At 38.0% G+C, this 23,864-nt stretch overlaps 1 protein-coding gene across 3 annotated transcripts in view; it reads left to right on the top strand.

Moving 5' to 3' along the window:
- Nucleotides 1–23,864, top strand: part of CCT6B (chaperonin containing TCP1 subunit 6B) — a 45,190-nt gene that overhangs the window by 5,119 nt on the left and 16,207 nt on the right. Inside the window, exons 2-8 of one of the 3 annotated variants that reach the window (XM_036765869.1) lie at nt 380–443; nt 1,069–1,203; nt 12,082–12,255; nt 20,986–21,089; nt 22,302–22,412; nt 22,550–22,709; nt 22,821–22,903. In XM_036765869.1, the coding sequence (XP_036621764.1) occupies nt 380–443; nt 1,069–1,203; nt 12,082–12,255; nt 20,986–21,089; nt 22,302–22,412; nt 22,550–22,709; nt 22,821–22,903 (831 nt within the window). The remainder of the gene's footprint in view (nt 1–379; nt 444–1,068; nt 1,204–12,081; nt 12,256–20,985; nt 21,090–22,301; nt 22,413–22,549; nt 22,710–22,820; nt 22,904–23,864) is intronic. The other 2 variants (XM_036765871.1, XM_036765870.1) reach the window with 2 other exon arrangements.

Below are 23,864 nucleotides of genomic sequence, written 5' to 3'. Positions count from 1 at the left end.
GCAGGCAGAAAGAGAGGGACGCTGAAGAAGGAAAGAAATATTAAGAGTGGTGAGATAAAGGAGGGCTTGGTAGGTTCCTAGATGAATCTGTTTTATTTATTCACTGTAGTCCTTTAATTATCCTTCTCTATAAACCTGTAGGATCCCTACTTTTGAATGAGATGGCTCTAGCAGCTCACCTAAGAGGAAAATTATTTTCTGGACTGCAGTGGTTGTGGCCAGAATAATAGGACGATGTGAAACATTTGGAGGTTTCCCTCTCTGTCCCTGAGAACTATAGGAGATCCAGCTCTTTGAATTTAGGTTGGGTTGGTGGGTAGCAAATGATGGAGGAGTTTGACCATATGCATTTATTAATAACATATTGTTCTATGAACAGGCTTGTTTCTGGTGCAGGAGACATTAAACTTACCAAAGATGGCAATGTTCTGCTCCATGAAATGGTGAGCTATCCATGCTTGCTTTTCCCATAATATTTATAAGCAGACATTAATTAAGAAAAAGAGGAGTGCAAATCTAGATTTTTTTAAATCCAAGATAGGCAGTTTAATACTGTAGTGTTAAGATAAATTAGGTTAAATTCCACTTGTCAGCAGCTTTTAAAATTTTATATGTATCCTGAAAAATGGCTGAGGAATACCTTTAAGTTAAAGTCGTTTTAAAAACACACTATATCTTATTCTATGTGATCAGGGAACAATCAGTCACCCTTTGCAATTTTAGTAAATGTATTCATCTTTGAGATGGAAGAATTTAATCTTATCTGCGAAGTGTCATGTCAACATAATATGTGCCAAAGCAATTGTTTTATTGTACATTGTTCTGCAGTCTTGAACTTTGAGATGGGTGTACTAGCCAATTAACTTCTTTGTTTGGCTTGCTTCATATTAGTTCTGCCCACCTAATAGATGGGAAGAGTTTGTAAATTTGTGAAATGAAGCTTAATTTCATCCTTTTGTTTGTTGGCTGAATATAGTATTGATGCTTTAATTAGCCTGCTCATTGCTTTGCTTTTCCTTTTACTCATCACTTATTTCATTTTAAAGAAATCCATTGTCTCCTTTGTAGCAAATTCAGCACCCAACAGCTTCTTTGATAGCAAAAGTAGCAACAGCCCAAGATGACATCACTGGTGATGGTACTACTTCAAATGTTCTGATTATTGGAGAACTCCTGAAACAAGCAGATCTCTACATTTCAGAGGTATTTACATTTCATGATATATTTTATTCTGAAAGGAAAATAATGTGTGTTGAGTCAAGTGAATTAAGGTTAAAGAATGATCTTATATTAGTGGAGTTATGTGTTTTCTGAGGTTTGATTTACCCATTTTGGCAAAAGGCTAGTTCATAAGTAAATTGTGTTTCCATGTATATTTATTGACTCAATAGAATGTCGATAAAAGAAAATAATAGTGCAAAAAATTAAATGACCTTTTATTGAAGATTTTTATAGCTGATTTTCAAGGTGGCTTTGGCCTATTTTTAACCTTCTCTTCCACCCATATTAGCACTGTCACACTTAAACACACAATATTTAGTGCCATTTCTATCACTTTTTAATGCTCTTCCTCCCACCTACAATGTCATTAGCCTTTCTTTTCAATATCCACATCTTATTCATCCCTCAAGATCTAGCACGGGTTACATTTTCTAACTCTCTACATCATACTTGTAATAAGATTTTCTTCCTTGTAGCTTCTATAGCATTTATTGTCTATACCAATATCTCCCCTATGCTGTCTTGTGACATCTTTCGTATTGTGGTCTTGTATCGCTATTTAACTTTAAGTGTAGGTCTGTCTTGTTTTCCCAGCTAAATTGTAACATCCTTTAAATCAGGAACTGTCATCCAGCCCCACAGCTCTCCATCTGGTTCAAAAGAATGTCATGAGAAACTTTTGTCAGATGCCTTGGTGAACTATGGATGTACTGTGTTTACTCCATTCTCATAAGCCTGTCAAAGAAGGGAATGAAGCTGGTTTGATATGATTTTTTCTTAGTAGAGCCATGCTTGTTTTTAGTGATCAGTACTGATCTTTCTAAGTGCCCACACACCATTCATTAATAATTTGTTCTATAATTCAGTTGGTTTAGTTACAGACAGATTTTTGTAATCTCTGGAATATGCCATTTTGAAAATGGAGACTGCATTGGGTTATTTGCTTGGCCTCCAGTCTTCCTATAATTCTCTGTTCTTCCTAGTTCCTCAATTATTCAGTAATAACCTCCACAAATTCTTTTTAATAAAAGGATAAAAACTTGGATCAAGATACTTGAACTCATTTAGAGCAACTTGCTGTTCTCTTATTAGGTCCTTGGGCTTCAGTTCCCTCTTAAATATTTTTGTTTTACCCTTCACAGAATAAAGATAGTTTCTTTGATAGAGAGGATAGACTAGGAGCAGAGGAGGAGTTTGAGTAGTTACACTCTCTTTCTGTTTGCTAATATGACACCATCCTCCTCAAGCAAAAGACCTAGCCTTTCCTTATTCTTCTTATCCTAAATATAGCCTAAAAAGTTTGTACTGATGATGAAGAATGCTACCCACTTCCTCACAAAGATGTAATGGATTAAATATGCACAGTGACATACGCATTTTTGGGCATAGCCAATGTGGGAACTTCTTTTGTTTTACTATTCATATTTTTACTAGTGTTTTGTTTTTGTTTTATTTTTTGGGGGTGGGGCAGGAAAGAAATAGAAGGCAAAGAAAACAAATACTTGTTAATTGGAAAAAATTTTATTTATTAATTAAAATTAATTGTGCTGTCCTTAGCACTCTTTGCAAATTTTGTTTCATTTTATTCTAGGCTTCACCCTTTCTAAAATTCTTATAGATCCATGTTACTTTTTTGTCTATTCTTCCTTGGTTGTGTGCCTTGTGTCTGTGTTTTGTAATGTTATTTTCTCTTGTGAATTAGGCTTCTTGTCCACTATTTTTTTTCTTCCTATACCATCCATGATCTCTATAACATACAGTTATACAGTTTTATCTGGGAATTCTTCTTCCTCAGCTTTTAGTTTAAAGTGTTCTTGATATACTGACAAGCTTTCAGTCAAATGCATTCTTCTCAGTTGTCATGGGATGTATTCTATCCCCAGTCAAGCATTCATTATTTTTAGAAATTTCTGGAAGATCTCTGGAAAATCAGATTCCATTCTTTAACACAACATAAATAGCAAGCGATTATATCTTTCTTTTTTTCCAAAGTCCCAACCTGCAAATGGAAGAAGAAATGAAAATTAACTGATGTCCTTTGGTTCTTCATTATCCTGCCTAGAGGACTTCATCATTCCCAGATATATAGTCTCAGAGTTTCTTTTGGTAACATCATATGTCTTCACATTAGTCACTATAACTAAATGATGGTTGGTGGTTTTATTCAATATCACCATTCTCCTTCAGGTGCTAGAAATGTGTTCCAGTTTCTAAAGGTCTGGGGCCTCCTGATATATAAGTGTTACTTTAGAAATGGGACTGCCTCACTTTGTGGGGAGATTCACACATGCAATAAAGCTGAGCAAAAGGAACACTTTACAGCACAAGTGAATTCCCAAATTCACTGGAGCCTTCATTCCTGAAATTAACAACTTCCTTTACCTCTAGACAGATAAAAGCAGTGATAGCCTTTGCTTGTCATCTTCCACAGAGAGCAAAGATAGAACCATTCCCCTTGAAAGCTTGATCAGCAATTGAGACTTTTGGGGAGATATAAATACACTCATAAGAAAAAGGGCTGAGATCTCCCCCAAATCCCTCCAAACACCTTTAAATAATGCCGTAAAACAATTCCTGAAGTGGCAGAACCCACAAAAGAATGGGTGAAATAATTTTCCAACTAAAGATAACTTAGAAGGTTTGCAGGAAAGGTCTATTGCACCTGGGTGAGAGTGGAGCACAGTTCAGCGTAGGCCACACCAGCTCAGACTGGGCCCCAGCAAACCAGGAGCAAGCCTTGGGAGCTACTGAATCAGCAGTGGCTGCTTCCAGAGCTCTCAGCCCACAGACGGTACAGAGGTTGAAAAACTGATCAGAAGGATATTACAGGGGTCTCTTTGCTGGCACTGGGGGCAAGACTCTGTTGCTTTGCCCATACTCAGATCTGGGATGCAGTCCTGGGTGGCAGTCCCAGGGTGAGGAAGAGCACTAGCAGCTCCTAGGAGCTGGCAGTCGCAGTGGAGCAGGGACCCTTGTCATAGTTTCAGGGCAGAAAAGTATGCTTGTGGTCACTCATAGACCAGGAAAGTAGCAAATGTACCTATTCTTAGATCATACCTTCTTGGAACTTATAGGTCCTGAGAAGTATCTCTGAAAACAGTTGCACAAAACCCCTGAGTTAACTTAGGACAGTGTGCCTTCCATCCTGGAAGCAGAACCCCACTTTAACAAAGAGTTAAAAGTCAAGAAATAGATTGGAAAAATGAGCAAACAACAGAAAAAATTCTGACCATAGAAAGTTGCTATGATGACAAGGAAGATCAAAACACACACGCAGAAGGCAATAGCAAAGTCAAAGCTCCAACGTCCAAAGCCTCCAAGAAAAATAAGAATTGGTCTCAGGGCATGGAAGAGCTCAAAAAGGATTTTGAAAATCAAGTAAGAGATGTAGAAGAAAAATTGAGAGGAGACATGAGAGTGATGCAAGAAAATTATGCAAAAAGAGTCAACAGCTTGGTAAAGGAGACACAAAAAATACTGAAGAAAATAACACCTTAAAAAACAGACTAGGCCAAATGGTAAAAGAGGTACAAAAAACCAGAGGAGAAGAATGCCTTGAAAAGCAGAGTTGGCTAGATGGAAAATGAGGCACAGAATTCACTGAAGAAAAGAGCTTCTTAAAAAGTAGAATTGACCAAATGAAAAGGACTTACGTTAAAAATTAGAAATTAGATATTAATTAGAAATTAGAAGTTAAATAGAAAATTAAAAATTAGAATTGAGTAAATGGAAGCTAATAACTTTATGAGAAATCAAGAAACAATAAAACAGAACCAAAATAATGAAAAATAGAAGACAATGTGAAATATCTTGTTGGAAAAAATAACTGACCTGAGAAATAGATTCAGGAGAGATAATTCAAGAAACTACCTAAAAGCCATAATAAAAAAAAAGAGCCTAGACATAATTTTTCAAGAAATTATCAAGGAAAACTGCCCTGATATTCTAGAACCAGAGGGTAAAATAGAAATTGAAAGAATTCATCCATCACCTCCTGAAGATATCCCCAAATGAAAACTCCCAGGAATATTGTAGCCAAATTCTGGAGCTCCCAGGTCAAGGGGAGAATGTTGCAAGCAGCCAGAAAGGAACAATTCAAGTATTGCAGAGCCATAGTCAAGGATAACAAAATTTAGTAGCGTCTACATTTAAGGATCAGTGGGCTTGGAATATGATATTTTGGAGGGCAAAGGAGTTAGGATTAAAACCAAGAATTACCTACCCAGCAAAACTGAGTATAATTTTCAGGGGTGGGGAGAAATGGCCATTCAATGAAATAGAGGACTTTCAAGCATTCTTAATGAAAAGACCAGAGCTGAATAAGAAATTTGACTTTTAAATACAAGACTCAAGAGAAGCAGAAAAAGGTAAACAGGAAAGGGAAATCATAAGGGACTTAAGGTTAAATTGTTTACATTCGTACATGGGAAGATGATAATTCTAACTCATGAAAACTTTCTCATTATTAGGACAGTTAGGAGTATAAATAGATAGAGTGAGTTGAATATGAAGGGGTGGTATTTAAAAAAATAAAATTAAGGAGTGAGAAAGAGGAATGCACTGGGAGAAAGGGAAAGAGAGGGGTAGAATGGGGTAGATTATCTCTCATAAAAGAAGCAATAAAAAGCTTTTACAGTGAAGGGGAAGATGGGGGAGGTGGGGAGGAGTGAGCGAACCTTACTCTCATCAGAGCTGGCTCAAAGAAGGAATAATATAGATACTCAATTGGGTATAGAAATCTATCTTACTCTATAGGAAAGTAGGAGGGGAAGGAGATAGGAGAAAGGGAGGGGTGATAGAAGGGAGGGCAGATTGGGGGAGGCAATAGTCAGAAGCAAAACACTTTTGAGGAGGGACAGGGTGAAAGGAGAGAGAGAATAAATGGGGGGAAATAGAATGGAGGGAAAAACTTAGTAATTATAAAATTATGCATACCCTTTAGCCTAGCCATACTGCTACTAGGTCTGTATTCTAAAAGAGATAAAAACAAAAAGGAAAAGAATCTATGTGTACAAAAATATTTATAGCAGCTTTCTTGGTGGTAGGGAGTTGAAAATTGGGAGATTGTCCATTGTTTGGGGAATGGCTGAACGGACTGTCCTATGTGATTGTGATGGAATACTATTGTGCTATAAGAATTGATGAGCAGGAAGCTCTCAGAAAACCAGGAAAGACTTGCTTGAACTGATGCAAAGTAAAATGTACTGTGTACAAAGTAACACCAATATTATAAGCGACTTAGCTATTCTCAGCAATACAATAATCCAAGAGAACTCTGAAGGACTTAAGATGAAAAATGTTATCCATTCCCAGAGAAAGAACTGATGTGTCTAAATACAGATTGAAGCATACTGTTTTACTTTCCTTGAGTTTTTTTTTTGGTGTATGTTTTCTTTCACAACATAACTAATATGGAAATGTTTTGCATGAATACACATGTATGTCCTATATATGGAATAGCTTGCCTTCTCAATGAGGAAGTGGGTAGGGAGAAAGGGAGAGAATTTGGAACTCAAAGTTTTAAAAATGAATGTTAAAGATTGTTTTTACATGTAATTGGGGAAAAATAAAATACTAAATAAATTTTAAAAAAAGAAAAGGGATCCCACAAATCCCGGATACTATGACTACACATGTGAGAAGAAGCTGGCTTCTTCACTTCTCGTCTCATGATCCAGGCTTTTTTAAAACCATATTCTTGCCAGGCAGAATAATAATGGCTTGCTATCACCAGCATGCCACTACAACTAATTCCTTGGTTAAATATACTTCAAGCCACTGTGATCCTTAGAGTCATTTCCTATCCTAATCAGCTTTGAATAACCAATGCCTTCAGTAGCACTCAGTATACCCTAGTTGTGAGGCTCCTGATAGTGTCCTTTATTTCAGATGTATTCTTACCTTCTGTTCCCCCAACTAGCTCCCTGAGTTGATCTTCCTTGGACCCTTTGGTGGAAGTATCACCAGGCTGAGACCGCAAATGTCCTTAATTCCCTTCCACATAAATTCTTCTGATCCATATCCATCAAGTATACAAGATAGTACCACACTATTGCCTTTTGGCAATCTACAATCTGTTTTGCACTTGTATTCCTTCATTCCCTCCTTGAGGGGCGCAAATCATTCTGTTACGTATTTTTGTGGGAGTTCCCCTGGGATGCATTGAATTCTGGTGTGAAACAAGAAAGACCAAGTGAATCTTCATCTCCTGAGAAGGTATACCTCATGTCATCAGGTCCACCTCCTTTATCCCTGAATGAGCCTAAGGAATAGGTGTCTAAGGCTTTGTTGGGTCCATGGCAAAAACTTCCGAATGTGTATTGTGGGAGATGTGTTGGTGTTCAATGAGATTTCTCAGTTTAAAGAAAGGGCACTTTACATTCCTTTGCCTCCTGATATGTTCTGGGTTCTCACACCATTACCCACTGCACAGTTTGTGCCTCAGGTGTAGACTTCTTTCTCAGTGGGGTAGACTGTGGTCTTATGCATGTACATGAGACAGAGGCATGGACAAATGCACTGTGGAGAATAGCAAGCTCCCAAAGTGGTGTGGGGCACATTCTCAGCAGATTCCACCGTGGGGAGAGCTCAGGCCTGTTGCAGATGGAAAGTGTAAGCCAACAGGGAGAGCTTGGTGTCCTTCTTGCCCCATTATACCTACATAGCCCTGGTGATAGGTACGGAGTCATTATGTACCCTTAGCTTCTTCTGAGACTGCCTCCAGAATTTGAGATTAAGTGACTTATTTAAGGTCACATAGGTAGCAGAGTAGAGACTCAAGCCCAGCTTCTATAACCCTAAATCTAGTGCCCTTTGAAGCACTAGATTTAGCTTATCTCCTGGCTTTGAAGTCATCATGATTGCTCAGAGACTAAGATGGGATAGCCTGTTAAGTGGGCAAGTAGTGTGTCCTCAGAATTGTGATAAATCCATTGCCATTTGGGAGCAGGATTGGGCCGATATGGAAAATGGCTGTAGGAGCATTCTTTGGCACTTTGTCCAGGACTTATTGGTCCTTTGGTATTTCTCACATCCCCTGATGTACTAACATACATTCTGGGCTGTGCTGGGCCACTAATAATACAGGACTATGTGACTACTGCCACAAATCCTTTGTGATAGCTCAACCATACTTTTTCTGATCCTCCTGGTCCAGATGTGTAACTCCACTCCCAGCTTCTGCAACGGTCCCTCACCCTCTGCTAGCAGGAAGACAACAGCCAGTGCTAATGCCAACAGCACAAAACATAGGCCTCCTTGCAATATAATAGACTTTTCTGGTCAGTCACCATTCTAATGATGTCTGTGCTAGGCCCCTTCAAGATGATGTCAGTCCTGCAAGGTACTTAAAAAAAGTTTTATTGATGACTTTTGTTTTTTCTACTAAATTCATCTGCTAATATGCCTCCTGACACAAGAGATTAGTTACAAGAGATTACTTTCTTGTAACTAAGAAAAATAGGCAAACCCAACTGACACAGATCTAACGATGCGTGCCACTTCAGTCTCCTAAGTGCAAGGGAGGTTTGCTTCACCATGTGTCCGCTGGAACCAATATTAGTCATTTCATCTGATCTGAGTTCAGCTGCTTTTGGTTGTTTTCATTTATGTTGCTGTGTCATTGTGTATATTGTTGCTCTGGCTCTGCTTTGATCTGCATCAGTTCATGCCAATCTTCCCATATTTCTCAGAATTCTTGATATTCATTGTTTCTTAAGGCACAATAATAGTTCCATGGATTCACGTACCATAATTTGCTTAGCCATTATCCAATTGATTTGTTTCTAGTTTGTTGTTACTAAAAAAAAGGGCCGCTATGAATATCTTGGCATATATCAAACTTTTCATTTTTGCCTTTAATCTCCTTGCAGTATGTGGTGTGGTACTGAATAAGTAAATTACTTTAGGAGGAATTACCATTTTTATTATATTGGCAATGGTCTACCTTTGAGCAATTAACATTTTTCTAGTTATTAGGTCTATCTTTATTGCTATATAGAGTGTTTTGTAGTTTCTTTCCTATAGTTCCCATGTGTCTGGTAGATAGATTCCTAAGTATCTTGCTATTAATCATAATAATAGCTAGTATTTATGTAGCACTTTAGGGTTTGCAAAATGCTTTACAGTTATTATCTCATTTCATCCTCACAACAACTCTAGGAGATAGGCGCTATTATCCCCATTTTTTGTATGGAGAAACTGAGGCAGACATAGGCTAAGTGACTTGCCTTATTAGACAAATAGTTAATATCTGAGGTTGGATTTGAGCTCTGTTCTTCCAGTCTTCAGGTCTAACACTCTATCCGCTGGATGACCTAACTTCCCCTTTTAGTACATTATGTAGCTATTTGAAATGGAATTTCTATTTCTTTTTCTTCCAGCTGGGTTGTGTTGGCAGTATACAGAAATATTAATGAATTATGTGGATTTATTTTGTATCCTGCAACTTTGCTGAATTTATTAACTGTTTAAATTACTTTTTACTTGACTTTTTAATGCTTTCTAGAATTCAGCACTTCTTAAACTTTGGATTGTGACCCACAATTTAAGAAATACTGAAGGGGTCATAAATGGAAAAAGTTTAAGATGCCTTGCTCTACATGAACCATTATAGTATTCGCAAAAAGTGATAGTTTTTTTTATTTGCTGCTATAAACTTTGAGGCCTTGAAGGCTCTTAGATCTACTGCTATTTAAACCCACCTCACCACTTTCTTTTGTCTGTAATCTCAAGTTAATTTGTCCATGTTTTAGCATCAAGAATTAGTACTGCTCTGTCAATTGCTAGACAGAAACACGACTACAATCAGCAGACGCAGAAACGGCTTGCTAAAATACTCTGAAATCAATACTCTCTTTCCTTGCTAGGCCTGTTAGCTGCTGCTTGCTCCTATCATACCTTTTATATACTCCATAGTATGCTAGTAGCGTGCTATGTAGAGATAGGTGATCATTGAATATTTGTTGAGTTAAGGAATGAGTATAGCAGAAATTGGAAAATGTATTCTATATGAAAAGTGCCATCTCCCCCGGTATTCCATTCAGCATGAAGAAGGATAGTACAGCTCCCCTTAGTCTATGTTTGAAATTTGTATCTTGGTAGCACACTGAGATCCTCTGACAACAGTAAGGAAAAACCCTTCTCTAAAACAAGGGAACTTCAGAAATTTTACCATATTTTAAAAATAATTATTTGCACCTGTGTGTAGTTTAGAATTCACACTTAGCCTCAGGGTAATTTGGAGACAAGGGAAACCTAGGGTGTGCTTAAAACAAAGGAAAGAAGACCAATCTAGGCCTTTTGCTAAAATTTCTTTTCAGCAGACCCCAGGAAAACAGACCGCCTCTAAAGAAAGTAACACTGACATCTGTGTAAATGTATCTCGTGAGAAGGGTGATATCAACCAAAAATATAGTTATGGAAACACAAATGAGATGTACATAAATGCCCTGGAAGTAAAGCTCTTCTAGTACACTTTGGGAAAAAAAAGACAACTCCTTAGAGGAAGAAATAGGTAACTTCTGCCAAAATTTGCTGTAACAGTTTTATTTTTACCTAAAATTTGGGACCATTAACCTTCTGGTAGGCTTCTTTTTTCCATACCTATAGTGGGGGAAAGATACCAGTTTCTAGGTGTGGAAAGTGAGGAATGTCATATTCATTTAAAGACTTAAAATTCTCCTGTAGAATAACATTCCATCTTATAGCAGTTTCAGATATTACCCCTAAAAGACACTCATACTGAATTTTTGCAGCCACAGCAAACATTAAAGGAGAATATAGGGGAAGAGTTCTTAAAGGTGGATCTTAATGGATGGACAGGGAAAAATAGCAGCAAACAAATTATATGGAAAGCTTGGGCAAGAGTTGCCTTTTGTTGCACAGAGAGTACTAATGTTGCTAAGTTCCAGCAACATTTGGAAAACATTATTTTAATCTCAGTATAGGCTGTTTTTAACTATAGATTTCCCTCATGACACCATTTAGTAAGGTATATAATGAAAAATAATTACCATGTTTGGTTTATACAAAATTACCATATAAAAGATATATTTGCCATAAAATGCTTTTCCTTTTAATTTAAATAAAATGTTTTATTCATCATTGCTGCTCTCCTAGTCTTTATCACTTTTGTTTTCTTATTAAGAACTATGATTTATAGGCAGTACTCAGTGTTTGTTTAAGTTAAATTTTGAGAAAAAATGACCTATATCTATACCCATATGGTATTCTTTCAAATGATACTAAATGTAAAATTTGTGCTACTGGACAAAATTCTGGTAATATTGCTTCATTGACACCTAAGTGTGATTTGTATTTCCTTTGGTTTACACTCTTTGTTAAGTCAGTATTTACTTTGCATTAAAAGGAGTCTCTTTTTCTTTCTCTATAAAATGTATGTAAGTTAACATTTTCATATTTAGAGGGGAAGTCCTATTATTGGTTTTAGAGTAATAATGAATTATTTAGCTATTTTATTTAGAGATAGCCTGGTATACTGAATAGAGGCTGCCTTGGTTGTAGTTTTGCCCCTGACACACATTGACTGTGCGTCCTTGGGATAGTCCCTTACCCTCCCAGCACCCCAGGTAATTTTCTAAGGCTATAAGTGACAGAAAAGTTGCTGATCGACACGAGTAGTGGGAATTTTTGCACCAGAAATTCCCCATACCAGTGAAAACTCAGATCTGTACCAAAAAACCCCCTTAATTACTCAATATGCATGGCTATTGCTGATGACAAAGAGCATACAGATATATTATACATTAAAACATTATATAATCTCTTACATAAGAAAATGGTTGCATCCATTTGGATGGCTTTAATAATGATGATTTTATGGCAATATGATTGTAATAGGGTCTACATCCGAGGATAATAACTGAAGGCTTTGAAGCAGCAAAGGTAAAAGCACTTGAAGTTCTGGAGGAGATTAAAATAGAGAAAGAGATGACTCGAGAAATCCTTCTAGATGTGGCTAGAACATCTCTCCATACTAAAGTTCATGCTGAGCTGGCTGATGTATTAACAGAGGTATGTGTCAAAAGCTTTGCTTGAAATGTTAGCATTTTCTCAAGCCACCTTTCAAATTAGCACAGAATGTTTATTATAAACTTAATAACTATTGACAAGGACAAATAACCAAGTAAACATAACCAAGCCTAGAATCTTATATTAAACTTATTGAAGAATGTTTGTTATTAGTTGTTCAGTCACGTTCGGCGCCTTGTGACCCCACGGACCATAGCATAACAGGCCTTTCTCTCCTCCACTGTCTCCCAAAGTCTCTTCAAGCTCATGTTCCTTGCCTCTATGACACTATCTATCCATCTCATCCTCTAGGATCCCCTTCTCTTTTTCCCACATTAGGGTCTTCTTCAATGAGTCCTGTCATCTCGTTATGTGGCCAAACTATTTAAGCTTCAGCTTTAGTATTTGACCTTCCGGTGAATAGCCTGAATTAATTTCTTTAAGTATTGATTGATTTGATCTTTTTGTCATCCGAGGGACTCTCAAAAGTCTTTTTCAGCACCACAATTTGAAAGGGTTGATTCTGTGGGTCATCAGCTTTCCTTATAATTCAGCTCTCATAGCCATATATTGCTACTAGAAAAACTGTAACTTTGACTATTGCAGGATGATATCTCTGCTTTTTAGTATGCTGTCCAGCTTTGTCATGGCTTTCCTTCCAAAGAGTAAGCATCTTTTAATTTCATGGCTGCAGTCACTGTCTGTAATGATCTTTGAGCCCAAGACTATAAAATCTGACACGGTTTCCATTTCTTCTTCCTCTATTTGCCAGGAAGTGCTGGGACTAGTTACCATGATCTTAGTCTTTTTTTATGTTAATCTTTAAGCCAGCTTTTACACTCTTCTCTTTCACCCTCTTCAAGACGCTTCTTAATTCTTCTTCATTTTCTGCCATCAGAATGGTATCATCTGCATATCCAAGATTGTTGCTGTTTCTCCCAGCAACCTTAATTCCAGCTTTTGATTCATCCAGCCTAGCATTTTGCATGATGTACTCTGCATATAAGTTAAATAATTAAGGTGAAAATATAAAGCCTTATTGTACTCTTTTTCTAATCATAAACCAATCAGTTGTTCCATGGTTGGTTCTGTTGCTTCTTGACCCACATACAGATTCCTCAGGAGACAAGAAAGATGATCTGGTACTCCCATCTTTTTATGGACTTGCCACATTTTGTTGTGATTCACATAGTCAAAGGCGTTTTAGTGTAGTCAATGAAGCACAAGTAGATTCTTTTTCTGGAATTCCCCTCCTTTCTCTACATTCCAGCAAATGTTGGCAATTTGGTCTTTAGTTCCTCTGTCTTTTTGAAAACTGTTGTGCTTTTCTGGTAATTCTCAGTTCATATATTGCTGAAGCCTAGTTTGCAGAATCTTAAGCGTGTGAAATGAGCTCAATTCAGTAATTTGAACATTCTTTGGCATTATCCTTTTTTAGGATTGGGATGTAAACTTATCTTTTCCAATCTAGTGGCCACTGTTGAGTTTTCCAAGTTTGCTGGACTATTGAGTGCAGCACTTTAACAGCATCATCTTTTAGGATTTTAAATATCTCAGCTGGAATTTGTCACCTCCACTAGCCTTATTGTTAGCAATGCTTCATAAGGCCCACTTGACTTCATTTTTTAGGATGTCTGGCTCTAGATAGCAACCACACCATCATGGTTATCAGTGATGTTAAGATTTTTCCTTTATAGTTCTCCTGTGTATTCTTGCCACCTCTTCTCCTTCTCTTAAGTCCCTTTCATTTTTGTCTTTATCATGCCCATTTTTGTATGAAGCATTTCCTGGATATCTCTAATTATCTTGAAGAGATCTCTTGTCTTTCCAATTCTGTTATTTTTTTTTTCTATTTCTTTGCATCGCTCATTTAAGAAAATCTGCTTATCTTTCCTTGCTATTCTCTGAAATTCTGCATTCAGTTGGGTATGTCTATTCCTTTTGTTTTCCTTCTTTCTCCAGCTGTATGTATAGCCTCATCAGACAGCCATTTTGCTTTCTTGCTGTTCTTTTTCCTTGAAATGTTTTTTGTTGCTGCCTCCTGTACAATATTGCAAACCTCCGTCCATAATTCTTAAGGTATTCTGCCTACCAGATCTGATTCCTTAAGTCTCCTTATCACTTCCACTTCATGTTGGTAAGGGAGGTTATTTAGGTCATACCTATATGAGTTGATGATTTCCCCTACTTTCTTCCATTTAAGTCTGAATTGTGTAATAGAAGCTCCTGAGCTAAGCCATAGTCAGCTGTAGGTCTTTTTAAACTGACGTATGGAGCTTCTCCACTTTTGGCTGCAAAGTATATAATCAGTCTGATGTTGGTATTTGACCATCTGGTGATGTCCATGCGTAGAGTCATGTTTTGGGTTGTTGAAAAAGACTGTTTGCTATGACCAGTGAGTTATCTTGACAAAACTCTTATTAGTCTCTGCCCTGCTTCATTTGTACTCCAAGGCCAAATCTGCCTCTTATTTCAGGTATCTTTTGATTTCCTACGTTAGCATTCCAATCTCCTTTGATGAATGTGACATCTTTTTTTGATGTTGTTTTTAGAAGATGTTGTAGATCTTCATAGAACTGGCCAGCTTTGGCCTCTTTGGCATTAGTAGTTGGAACATAGACTTGTATTAACTGTGATGTTGAATGGTTTGCCTTGGATTCAAATAGATATCATTCTGTCATTTTTGAGATTATACCCTAGTACTGACTATGAGGCCATTTATTCTAAGTGATTCTTGCCCACAATAGCATGTGTAGTGAGTGCGTCAATTGAATTCACCCATTTCCCTCCATTTAAGTTCACTGATACCCATGATGTTGGTAACGTTTGCTCTTTCCATGTCCTGTTTGACCATATCCAGGTTATCGTGGTTCACAAATCTGACATTCCAGGCTCCTATGCAATATTGAGCTTTCCAGCATGGGACTTTTCCTTTCATCACCAGACACATCTGTAGCTGAGCTTCCTTTTGCTTTTGGCCCAGCTGCTTCATTAATTCTGGAGCTGCTTATAGTTGTCCTCCACTCTTCCCTAGTAGCATATTGGGCACCTGCCAACCTGAGGGGCTAATCTTCCGATGTCATATGTTTTATAATTTTCATACTGGGATTTTCTTGGCAAAGACACTAGAATGGTTTGCCATTTCCTCCCCCAGTGGATCACCTTTTGTGAGAACTCTCCACTATGACCTGTCCATCTTGGGTAATCCTGCAAAGCATGCATAGCTCATAGTTTCATTGAGCTATATAAGCTGCTCCACCATGACAAGGCAGTGATCCAGGAGGGGATTTGGGAATGTAGAGTCAACAAATTGACAAAACAAATAAATGCATGTTTTTCTGTACCCCTTTCCAAGTCCTTCTGAGGTTCTGCTGTTTTTGGTTTTGAATTTATTTTGTTTGTGGATAAGTATGTATAGAGTTCTCATTCTCCTTTTCTCAAACACAGCATTATTAAGGATCTTTTTTTGTATCTGATATGATCTTTTATACATCTAATACTGTAGTTAAGCCATACATGTTTGAGTTTCTTAGTCTATTAGACTTATCATATCAGACAAGTGCTTAGAAATGTTCCAGAAGTGAATTGCTAAGCCTTCATTTTCCGTTTGTTTACTGCCTCCCACTTAGAATGGAGGTGTTGATGACTGGTTATTTAGCTACCAACGGATCATTTAGTTAAGTTAACGTTGGCTCCTGGGTTCTTTGTTTTTTAAAAATCTTTTTATTAATTAATTTGTTTTTAGTTTTCACATTCACTTCCACAAGATTTTGAGTTCCAAATTTTTTCCCCATCTCTCCCCTCCCCCACCCCCCAAAAAGTGTGCATTTTGATTACCCCTTCCCCTAATCTGCCCTCCCTTCTGTCACACCTCCCCTTCTCTTATCCCCTTCCCTTCTATTTTCCTGTAGGGCAAGATAGATTTCTATACCCCATTGACTGTATATCTTATTTCCCAGTTGCATGTAAAAACAATTTTTAACATTCGGTTTTAGAACTTTGAGTTCCAAATTCTCTCCCTTCCTCCCTCCTCACTCCCCCTCATTGAGAAGGCAAGCAATTTGATACAGGTTCTACATGTGTAGTCATGCAAAACACTTCCATAATAGTCATGTTGTGAAAGACTAACTGTATATCCATAATAGTCATGTTGTGAAAGACTAACTGCATATCCCTCCATCCTATCTCACCCCTCATTTATTCTATTCTCTCCTTTGACCCTGCCCCTCCTCAAAAATGTTTGCTTCTTATTACCCCCTCCCTCAATCTGCCTTCCCTTCTATCATCCCCCCCTCTCTTATCCTCTTCCCCCCCTACTTTTCTATAGGGTAAAATAGATTTCCATACTCCTGGGTTCTTTAAATAAATGGGGTTGATAACCCAAGCTATGAATCACAGAATCTTAAAGGAGAGCAGGATCTCAGAGTTCATCTAATCTAATTGATACCCAAACAAGGATCTCCTCTGTAGTTTGTCCAAGTGAGAAGTAAAAATATTCATTAACTTGGTGGGTATATAGAGAGGAGTGGAACTGAGGGAATGAAGGATGGCTTCATTGTCACTAAAGAAGAAACTGAAGTCATCTATGGAGAATGAGGGGTTGGGGAATATCCGGGAACTTTGAGAGAGGGGAGGTATTGAACAGCTGCTTTGGGGAATGTCCAAAAGAGTCAATAAAAGACAAAAAATTTTCATACTACTTACTGGAGTTCAATTGAGTGTTGGTAGCATGCATTTGAAGTAGACCCAGCAACGTTTGGTGGTTCCTTCTGGTAGCATTTGACCTCTTGGTAGGTGAGGATTTGGGCATTAACAGGATGGGAAGGACATGAGATTATTGAGTCAACTTAGGTAAGAAGGGAAATGAGGCCAGAATGAGGAGATGGATAGAATGAGGGAAACAGATCTGGGAATGGTGAAAGAGTAGGAAAGGCAAAAGGTTAGGCCACTGTAATCAGAAATGGAATTTCATGGTTAGGAGGAAGAAGATGTCATTTGGGTTCCAGGAATCCACATACTACTGTTTACAACAATGACTGATAGGCGGCTAAAATCTTATTCTGTACAAAAGCGCTGCCACCTGCTGTGCTAGCTAAGGGAACTGTTTTTGAGGTATTCCATGTGATTGTGGACCTAGGTAGAGTATCTTATGGCTAATGATGTAGTTGTGAATGTCCACAATTAAACAAACTTTTTGTTCTTTGAAATTTGAATATATGGACATGGGACTATTTGACTTTTCAGACCTGGTCTTAAGGGTTGGGTGTACTTTGTTGGAGTCACCCCAAGTGCACTGTCAGAAACTTGAGTTTATTATTTCACCCAAGGTTGATGGACTCTGAGGTGCACCTAATTTTTGCTAACCAGACACGAGACTGATTTACAAACCAACATTTCAGTTTATTAATTTTATGCTGATAAATAAGAAATAGAATCCTCACCAGTGAAGTAAGAACTAGAATGTTCACTCAATGTGGGCTTCTCAGCATGCTCCTTCCTCAGTAGGACAGCATATTTGTTGTGATGGACAGAGCATTGAATTTAGAGTTGGAGACCACTTACCACAAGTCTTTATTAAATGCCTACTGTGTCTTTGGCAATGTACTCATCACCCGGAATAGAGAGAGTGATAGGGACTATACCTGTGATTTCACTGATATAGAGAACTCCAGGGTGAGGAAAATCCATCTACCAAAGCTAGTTGGCACATTTTTTTTGAACAAAGAGATTACATGACTTGCCCACAGCTGGTAGGTACCAAAGGTAGGACTTCACAGTTTGGAGGCTGGCTCTATATCCCCTACTGGAGTCCGCATTCCCTCTACTGGGCACTGCTAATACAAAGGCAAAGATAAAACTTACCCTGCCCTTAAGGAGCTTGAGAAACAACATTTGCATATATGTTGTGAGAAATGTGGTTTTGGGGATCACTGGACTTCCCCAAATTGTGAGAACACATGGCTTTGGGGATCTTAGGACTTCCTAGGCAGGGCCAAAGTCCTGAGGGAGAACCCTGTGATAATCCCTAGGGAAGGCTGTACAGACCACAGGACTCTCAGAGCAAGACCAAGTGGTAACCCCCCCTTAATCTGTAGGGATCACAGGGCCTCCTAGGGGTCAGACCCTAAGGAGGACCCAAGTGATGGCTCCTTAGGATGGCTGTAAGATCACAAGGCTCCCAAGACAGGGCTGGAAGTCCCAAGTGAATCCAGAGTGGTAGCCCAGAAGTCCCAAGTGATGTCCCCTTAAGAAGGCTGTGCAGACCACAGGGTTCTCCAAGGGAATCCAGAGTGGTAGCCCTCTCAACACCACAGTGGGGATCACAGGACACCCCAAGACAAGATTGGGGAGTAAGCCCGGCAAGCTTCGGCTGCCTATTGCTTCCCTTCACTTGACCTTATGAAGATCCATGTGATTTGCCCATTCTCACCCAAAGAACTCAAGACCAGAGTGGGCAGAGGAAGGCATTTTATTATGTTCCTCAAGAGAGCAGGTGTAGTGCTCACGGGGAACATTCACACTGATACAGCTGCAGGAGCAGGGGTAACCATTCCCTCTACTCCTGTTAGAGTTACGGTTAGTTTACAGTCTTTATTTTTTACATAGTTTTCCTAGGTTATACAGTTTATACAGGTAGGATAATAAGGATACAGAAGCAAAAGTGAAGTTAATTAGATTTTCCTTGTCTTAGTTTAGGATTAAACTATATTCTTTTACTTCTCCTACTTTCCCTCTTCGACATATGCAAATTATGCAAATCAGTAGGCCTGGATTCTTGACCAAGACCAGACCCTAGATAAACTTGAACTGGTTCAAGTGGGTTTGGCCTCTCTAATTCCCCAGACTGCCTTCTCTAAAAGCATTCACAAGCCTCTGACCTCTCACCTGACCAACCTTGAGGCCTGGTCTCTGCTAAAGCTGGGGTGGGGGAGGGTGGGGAAGCACACCTTTAGTTCTGTGGAAACAAAACTCCTCCTCCCATTTCTTACAATGTTTATATAAAATACCTAAAAAATAAATACAAGGTGGTATGGAGGGGGAGGGCAGGGAAGGCAGCAGTAGTGGCTGAGAGGACCAGGAAAGGCTTCAGGTAGAAGGTAAGCTTGCTCAGTTTTGAAGGAAACAAATGATTTTAAGAGAAGGAGAGAAGGATGGAGTACATCCCAATTATGTGTGACGGCCACAGTGCAAAGGTCCCAAGTTGAGAAGTGGAGGGTCACAGATGAGGAACAACAAGAAGGTCAGTGTGGTTGGATTTGTAGAGTGAAGGAATAGGAGTGATGTATAATCATAAGTGCCAAACAGAGGAGGTTATGTTTGATCCTTGGGCCATTTATTGAATAGAGGAAATGACATCATCAGACCTATACTTATGGAAAATTCTGGACAATGGGTTGGGGAGGGTAGAGCCTTGAGGCTGGGAGACAATTAGGAGGCTATTGCAATAGTCTAGGAGCGTGAGAACTTGAAATGGGATGGTGGTTGTTGATGTAGAGATAAGGAGACAGATGTGAGAAATATTTTGAAAGTAGAAACCACAAGATTGGCAATGAACTGGATTGTGGGGTGAGTGAGAGTGAAGAGTCAAGGATGATACTGAGATTGCAAACCTATGTAATTGGAAGGATGGAGATATCCTTGACAGATATAGGGAAGGAAGAAGAATAGGTTTGGGGAGATGGGTGGGAAAGATAATGAGTTCTATTTTGAGTACATTGAGTTTGCGATGAGAACCTGGATTTGAATCCTGGATCTGTCATTATTACTTGTGTGATCTTCGACAAATTGTTCAACTTTTCTGGGCCATACTTTTCTTATCTGTAAAATGGAACAATTGGACTTCATAGTCTCTAAAATCCTTTTCGGTTCTAAATCTTATGATCCTGGGATGTTATAAATTCAGGTCAGGTTACTTGGTGAATATAGGGTCAGAACAGAAGGAGTCATGTAATGTTAAAGTTATAGCATTATTAAACTATGGTAGCCCAATGGTTTGCTTTCCTCTGTGGTATTATATTTGCCAAGTGAACTGGAATACACATGTAGGCTGCTCCAGCAACTCAGATTGGTGTTAAAGAGGGCCTGACAAATACTTTCTACCCAAATATCCTTTTAAAATACTCTTTTTTTCTTATATTATCCAGTGTTATTTATTAGATTATAGATTATTTTACGTCAGTTACATTTTAGGGTGTCAACCCAATCCCATCAGTAAACTATTTCCAAATCAGATTTGGGGATTATTTCTGGGAGAATTAGTATGCTCTGATGAAATGAACACTGGACTAGGAGTCAGATGTCCTGGATCTTAGTTCTGGATCTGCTCTTAACGATGTAGGACATTGGGCAATTCATTTAACATCTTGTAGTCTCAGTTTCTGACCTCTGACTGAAAATGCTCCTTCCACCTCTAAAAGACTCTATGATTCTACATCCCTACTGCTGGACAGGTCCTCTCCATTGTTTGGAAGGTCTTCTTAGCAGCACTTAGAGCAGTGCTGCTTGTTGAGTTGGCCTTTGTGTTTTGGGCTCTGGGTTAATTTTTAGGCATGTAACCCTCTGTCTATTTACTACAGAGTATCGTAGAGCCTAAACATAGATATCTATGGTATTCAGCATTTTAATTTTTGCATCTAATCTTGTGTAACTTGGAGGGAAAGTACAGAAATAATTGGGGCAATGTGATTTAAGAGTCCAAATTATTCATGGTTGTATCCATTTCTGTTATTATAGGCTGTGGTAGAATCTCTTTTGGCCATCAGAAGACCAGGTTTTCCTATTGACCTTTTCATGGTAGAGATAATGGAGATGAAGCATAAGTCAGAAACTGACACAACGTAAGTCATATAAAATGTTGATAAAATCTGGCCAATATTAGATTTAGATAAATACTTTCAACATGGTTTCAGTTAATTTTATATTTTACACTGAATATTAGAAACATTTTTTTGCTAATCTTCTGAAAAACCAAGCTATTTTCACATATAAGTAGGAGTTAGAACACCAGTAATTTAGAAATTTTCCAATTATTTTGAGCAGGTATTAAGGAAAAAAAATCATGTGCTTAACTTTATTTTGTCAGATTGGAGCTATATAGCTTAAAAAATAATTCTATGGTGATATTCTAGTAGTTAATGTAGTCACACTCAACTTAGGACCTACTTGAATGCCTTACTGTGGTGTGGCGTTGACCATGAGTATGTGAAGACTATCCCAACACGTCAAGAGTTACACTGGCAGGCTTTTACAAACTGAAAAGACCTTGAATATGGGCCTGGTGAGGGACTGTCTGTCACTTGAGAAGCAGTCTTTTTAAGGCTGGAGCAGTTCATCATGGGGTTGGCCCATGGCAGTGGGTTTTTTGGTTCCAGCAACTCTCAAAGATGTACTAGTTCATGGAAGGGTTACAATCTGAAATCAGTGGAGGGAGTGAGACTGAGGAGTCACAGATTTTGAAGTGAAGTAATGTCATTGTGTTGTGTTAAATAAGATTCTCTTTAGAAATTCTGCCAAGTTTGTGTTGGATTTGAAGTTGGGTCAACTCTTTAGAGGGGGCAGCAATTACATTATGGATAGTCCTGATGAAGAGAGCAACTGGCCTTAGGGCTGGAAGAGTGGTGTTCAGGGGCTGGCTCTTCTCAATTCCTAGCCATGTGGCTGTGAAGCCAGACGGCAGAATCTGTAGCTTATGATAAGTTTGATCGTGAGCAAATCAGTTCACCTCTCTAGGCCTTAATACATTCATCTTTAAAATGAGGGGTCAGACTAGATCATCTCTGTGATCACTTCCAGGACTAGATCTTGTCTGATACTTAGTTTCTTCATGTGACAAATGGAAATAATAATATGCACACTGGCCTTCTTCATGAGCTTGTTGTGAGAATGAAATGGCATGTAAAAGCATGTCAAATCTTTGGTAACTCTGAATTGTTATATAAATGGGAGGTATCAACATCATCATCATCATCATCGTCATCATCGTCATCAGAATGCATTTAGTTATGCTATCTCCTAGAGTATTAAACAAAGGAACTGAATTATTTTCCCAGGTTGATCAGAGGGCTAGTTTTAGACCACGGTGCTCGTCATCCTGATATGAAGAAAAGAGTTGAAGACGCTTTTATTCTCACTTGCAATGTATCCCTAGAATATGAAAAAACGTAAGGAGTTGTTTTCTCTTTATAACGTAATGAAAACTGAGGCTTTTCTTTCTTTCTGAAAGTCTTTTTTTCCTTCCCATTTCTCTTGCATCTGTTTGTTTGCTGCTGTGTATTTCCAATTCTCTTTGTTCTTTTAGAGAGGTGAACTCTGGATTCTTCTACAAGACTGCAGAGGAGAGAGAAAAATTGGTAAAAGCTGAAAGACAATTTATTGAAGATAGAGTGAACAAAATAATAAGACTGAAAAGAAAAGTCTGTGATGATGGAAAGAAAGGATTTATTGTTCTTAATCAGAAGGTGAGAATGAAATTTTCAACATCTAAGTAAGTGTATCTAAATGCTTGTAACATTTAACTTGGCAATGGAGAATGCTTAAATTCTACTTGTAATTTCTCTGTTTGATTACAGGGCATTGATCCATTTTCCTTAGATGTCCTTGCAAAAGAAGGTATTGTGGCTCTTCGCAGGGCTAAAAGAAGGAACATGGAGCGGTAAGCTTACTATATAGATAAAATGATCATACGTTCTAAATAATTCAGTGCTGGGAACTGGTATTATTTTGCACTTTCATGTGCTCATTTTAGCTTATTCAGTTACATTTATCATTTCTACAAAAATGTAAAGTTACCTAATTCAGGTATATACAACAGGTATATACAACAATCATGATGTTGTAATTACAGAGTTCTGTAACAGGGTTCTGAATAGTGGTAAATGAATGAGTTATCAAAAAAAAAGGCATTTCAACCCATATAAAAACCTTCTTGAAATATATCAGAATTTGACAATCTCCTTAAAACTGATTTTTTTAAATTAAATTTTATTTTTTTAATCATCACAAATCTGCTTTTTCTACTGTTTCCCCTGCCCCAGCAATTTCGAAAGAAAAATAAACTTTTATTTACAAACATATAGTTAAGTAAAACAAATTCCTGCATTGGCCATGTCCAAAAAATGTCTCATTCTGTGTACTCTAATCTAAGTCCTTTACCTTTCTATGAGGCGATGGGTAGCATGTTTTATAATGAGTTTTCTGGAATTATGGTTGGTCATTAAGCTGATCAGAGTTCCTAAGTCTTTCAAAGTTCATTTTACAATATTGTTGTCATTGTATAAATTGTTCTCCTGGTTCTACTTACTTTCGTCAACATCAGTTCAGACTAGTCTTCCCAGGTTTCTTCGAAATCATCACATTCATCACGACACAGTAGTATTCCATCACATTTATATACCATAATTTGTTTTGTCCTTCCTCAATTTCTTGGTAATCTTTTAGTTTCCAATTCTTTACCATTGAAAAAAGAACTGCTATAAATATTTTTGTACATCCTTTTTTAAGAGTTTGTTTTGCTTAGAATTAATCCCTCTCTTAAACTACTCACCCTATTATTTCTCTCTCCCTCCTGTTTCCTGTTGAATGAAATGTATTTCTGTACCCAACTGTGTATGTGT

Source organism: Trichosurus vulpecula, chromosome 7, assembly GCF_011100635.1.
Source record: "Trichosurus vulpecula isolate mTriVul1 chromosome 7, mTriVul1.pri, whole genome shotgun sequence".
Taxonomy (NCBI): Eukaryota; Metazoa; Chordata; class Mammalia; order Diprotodontia; family Phalangeridae; genus Trichosurus; species Trichosurus vulpecula.
Note: the sequence above shows the minus strand (reverse complement) of the source record. Positions and strands in the feature narration are given on the sequence as shown.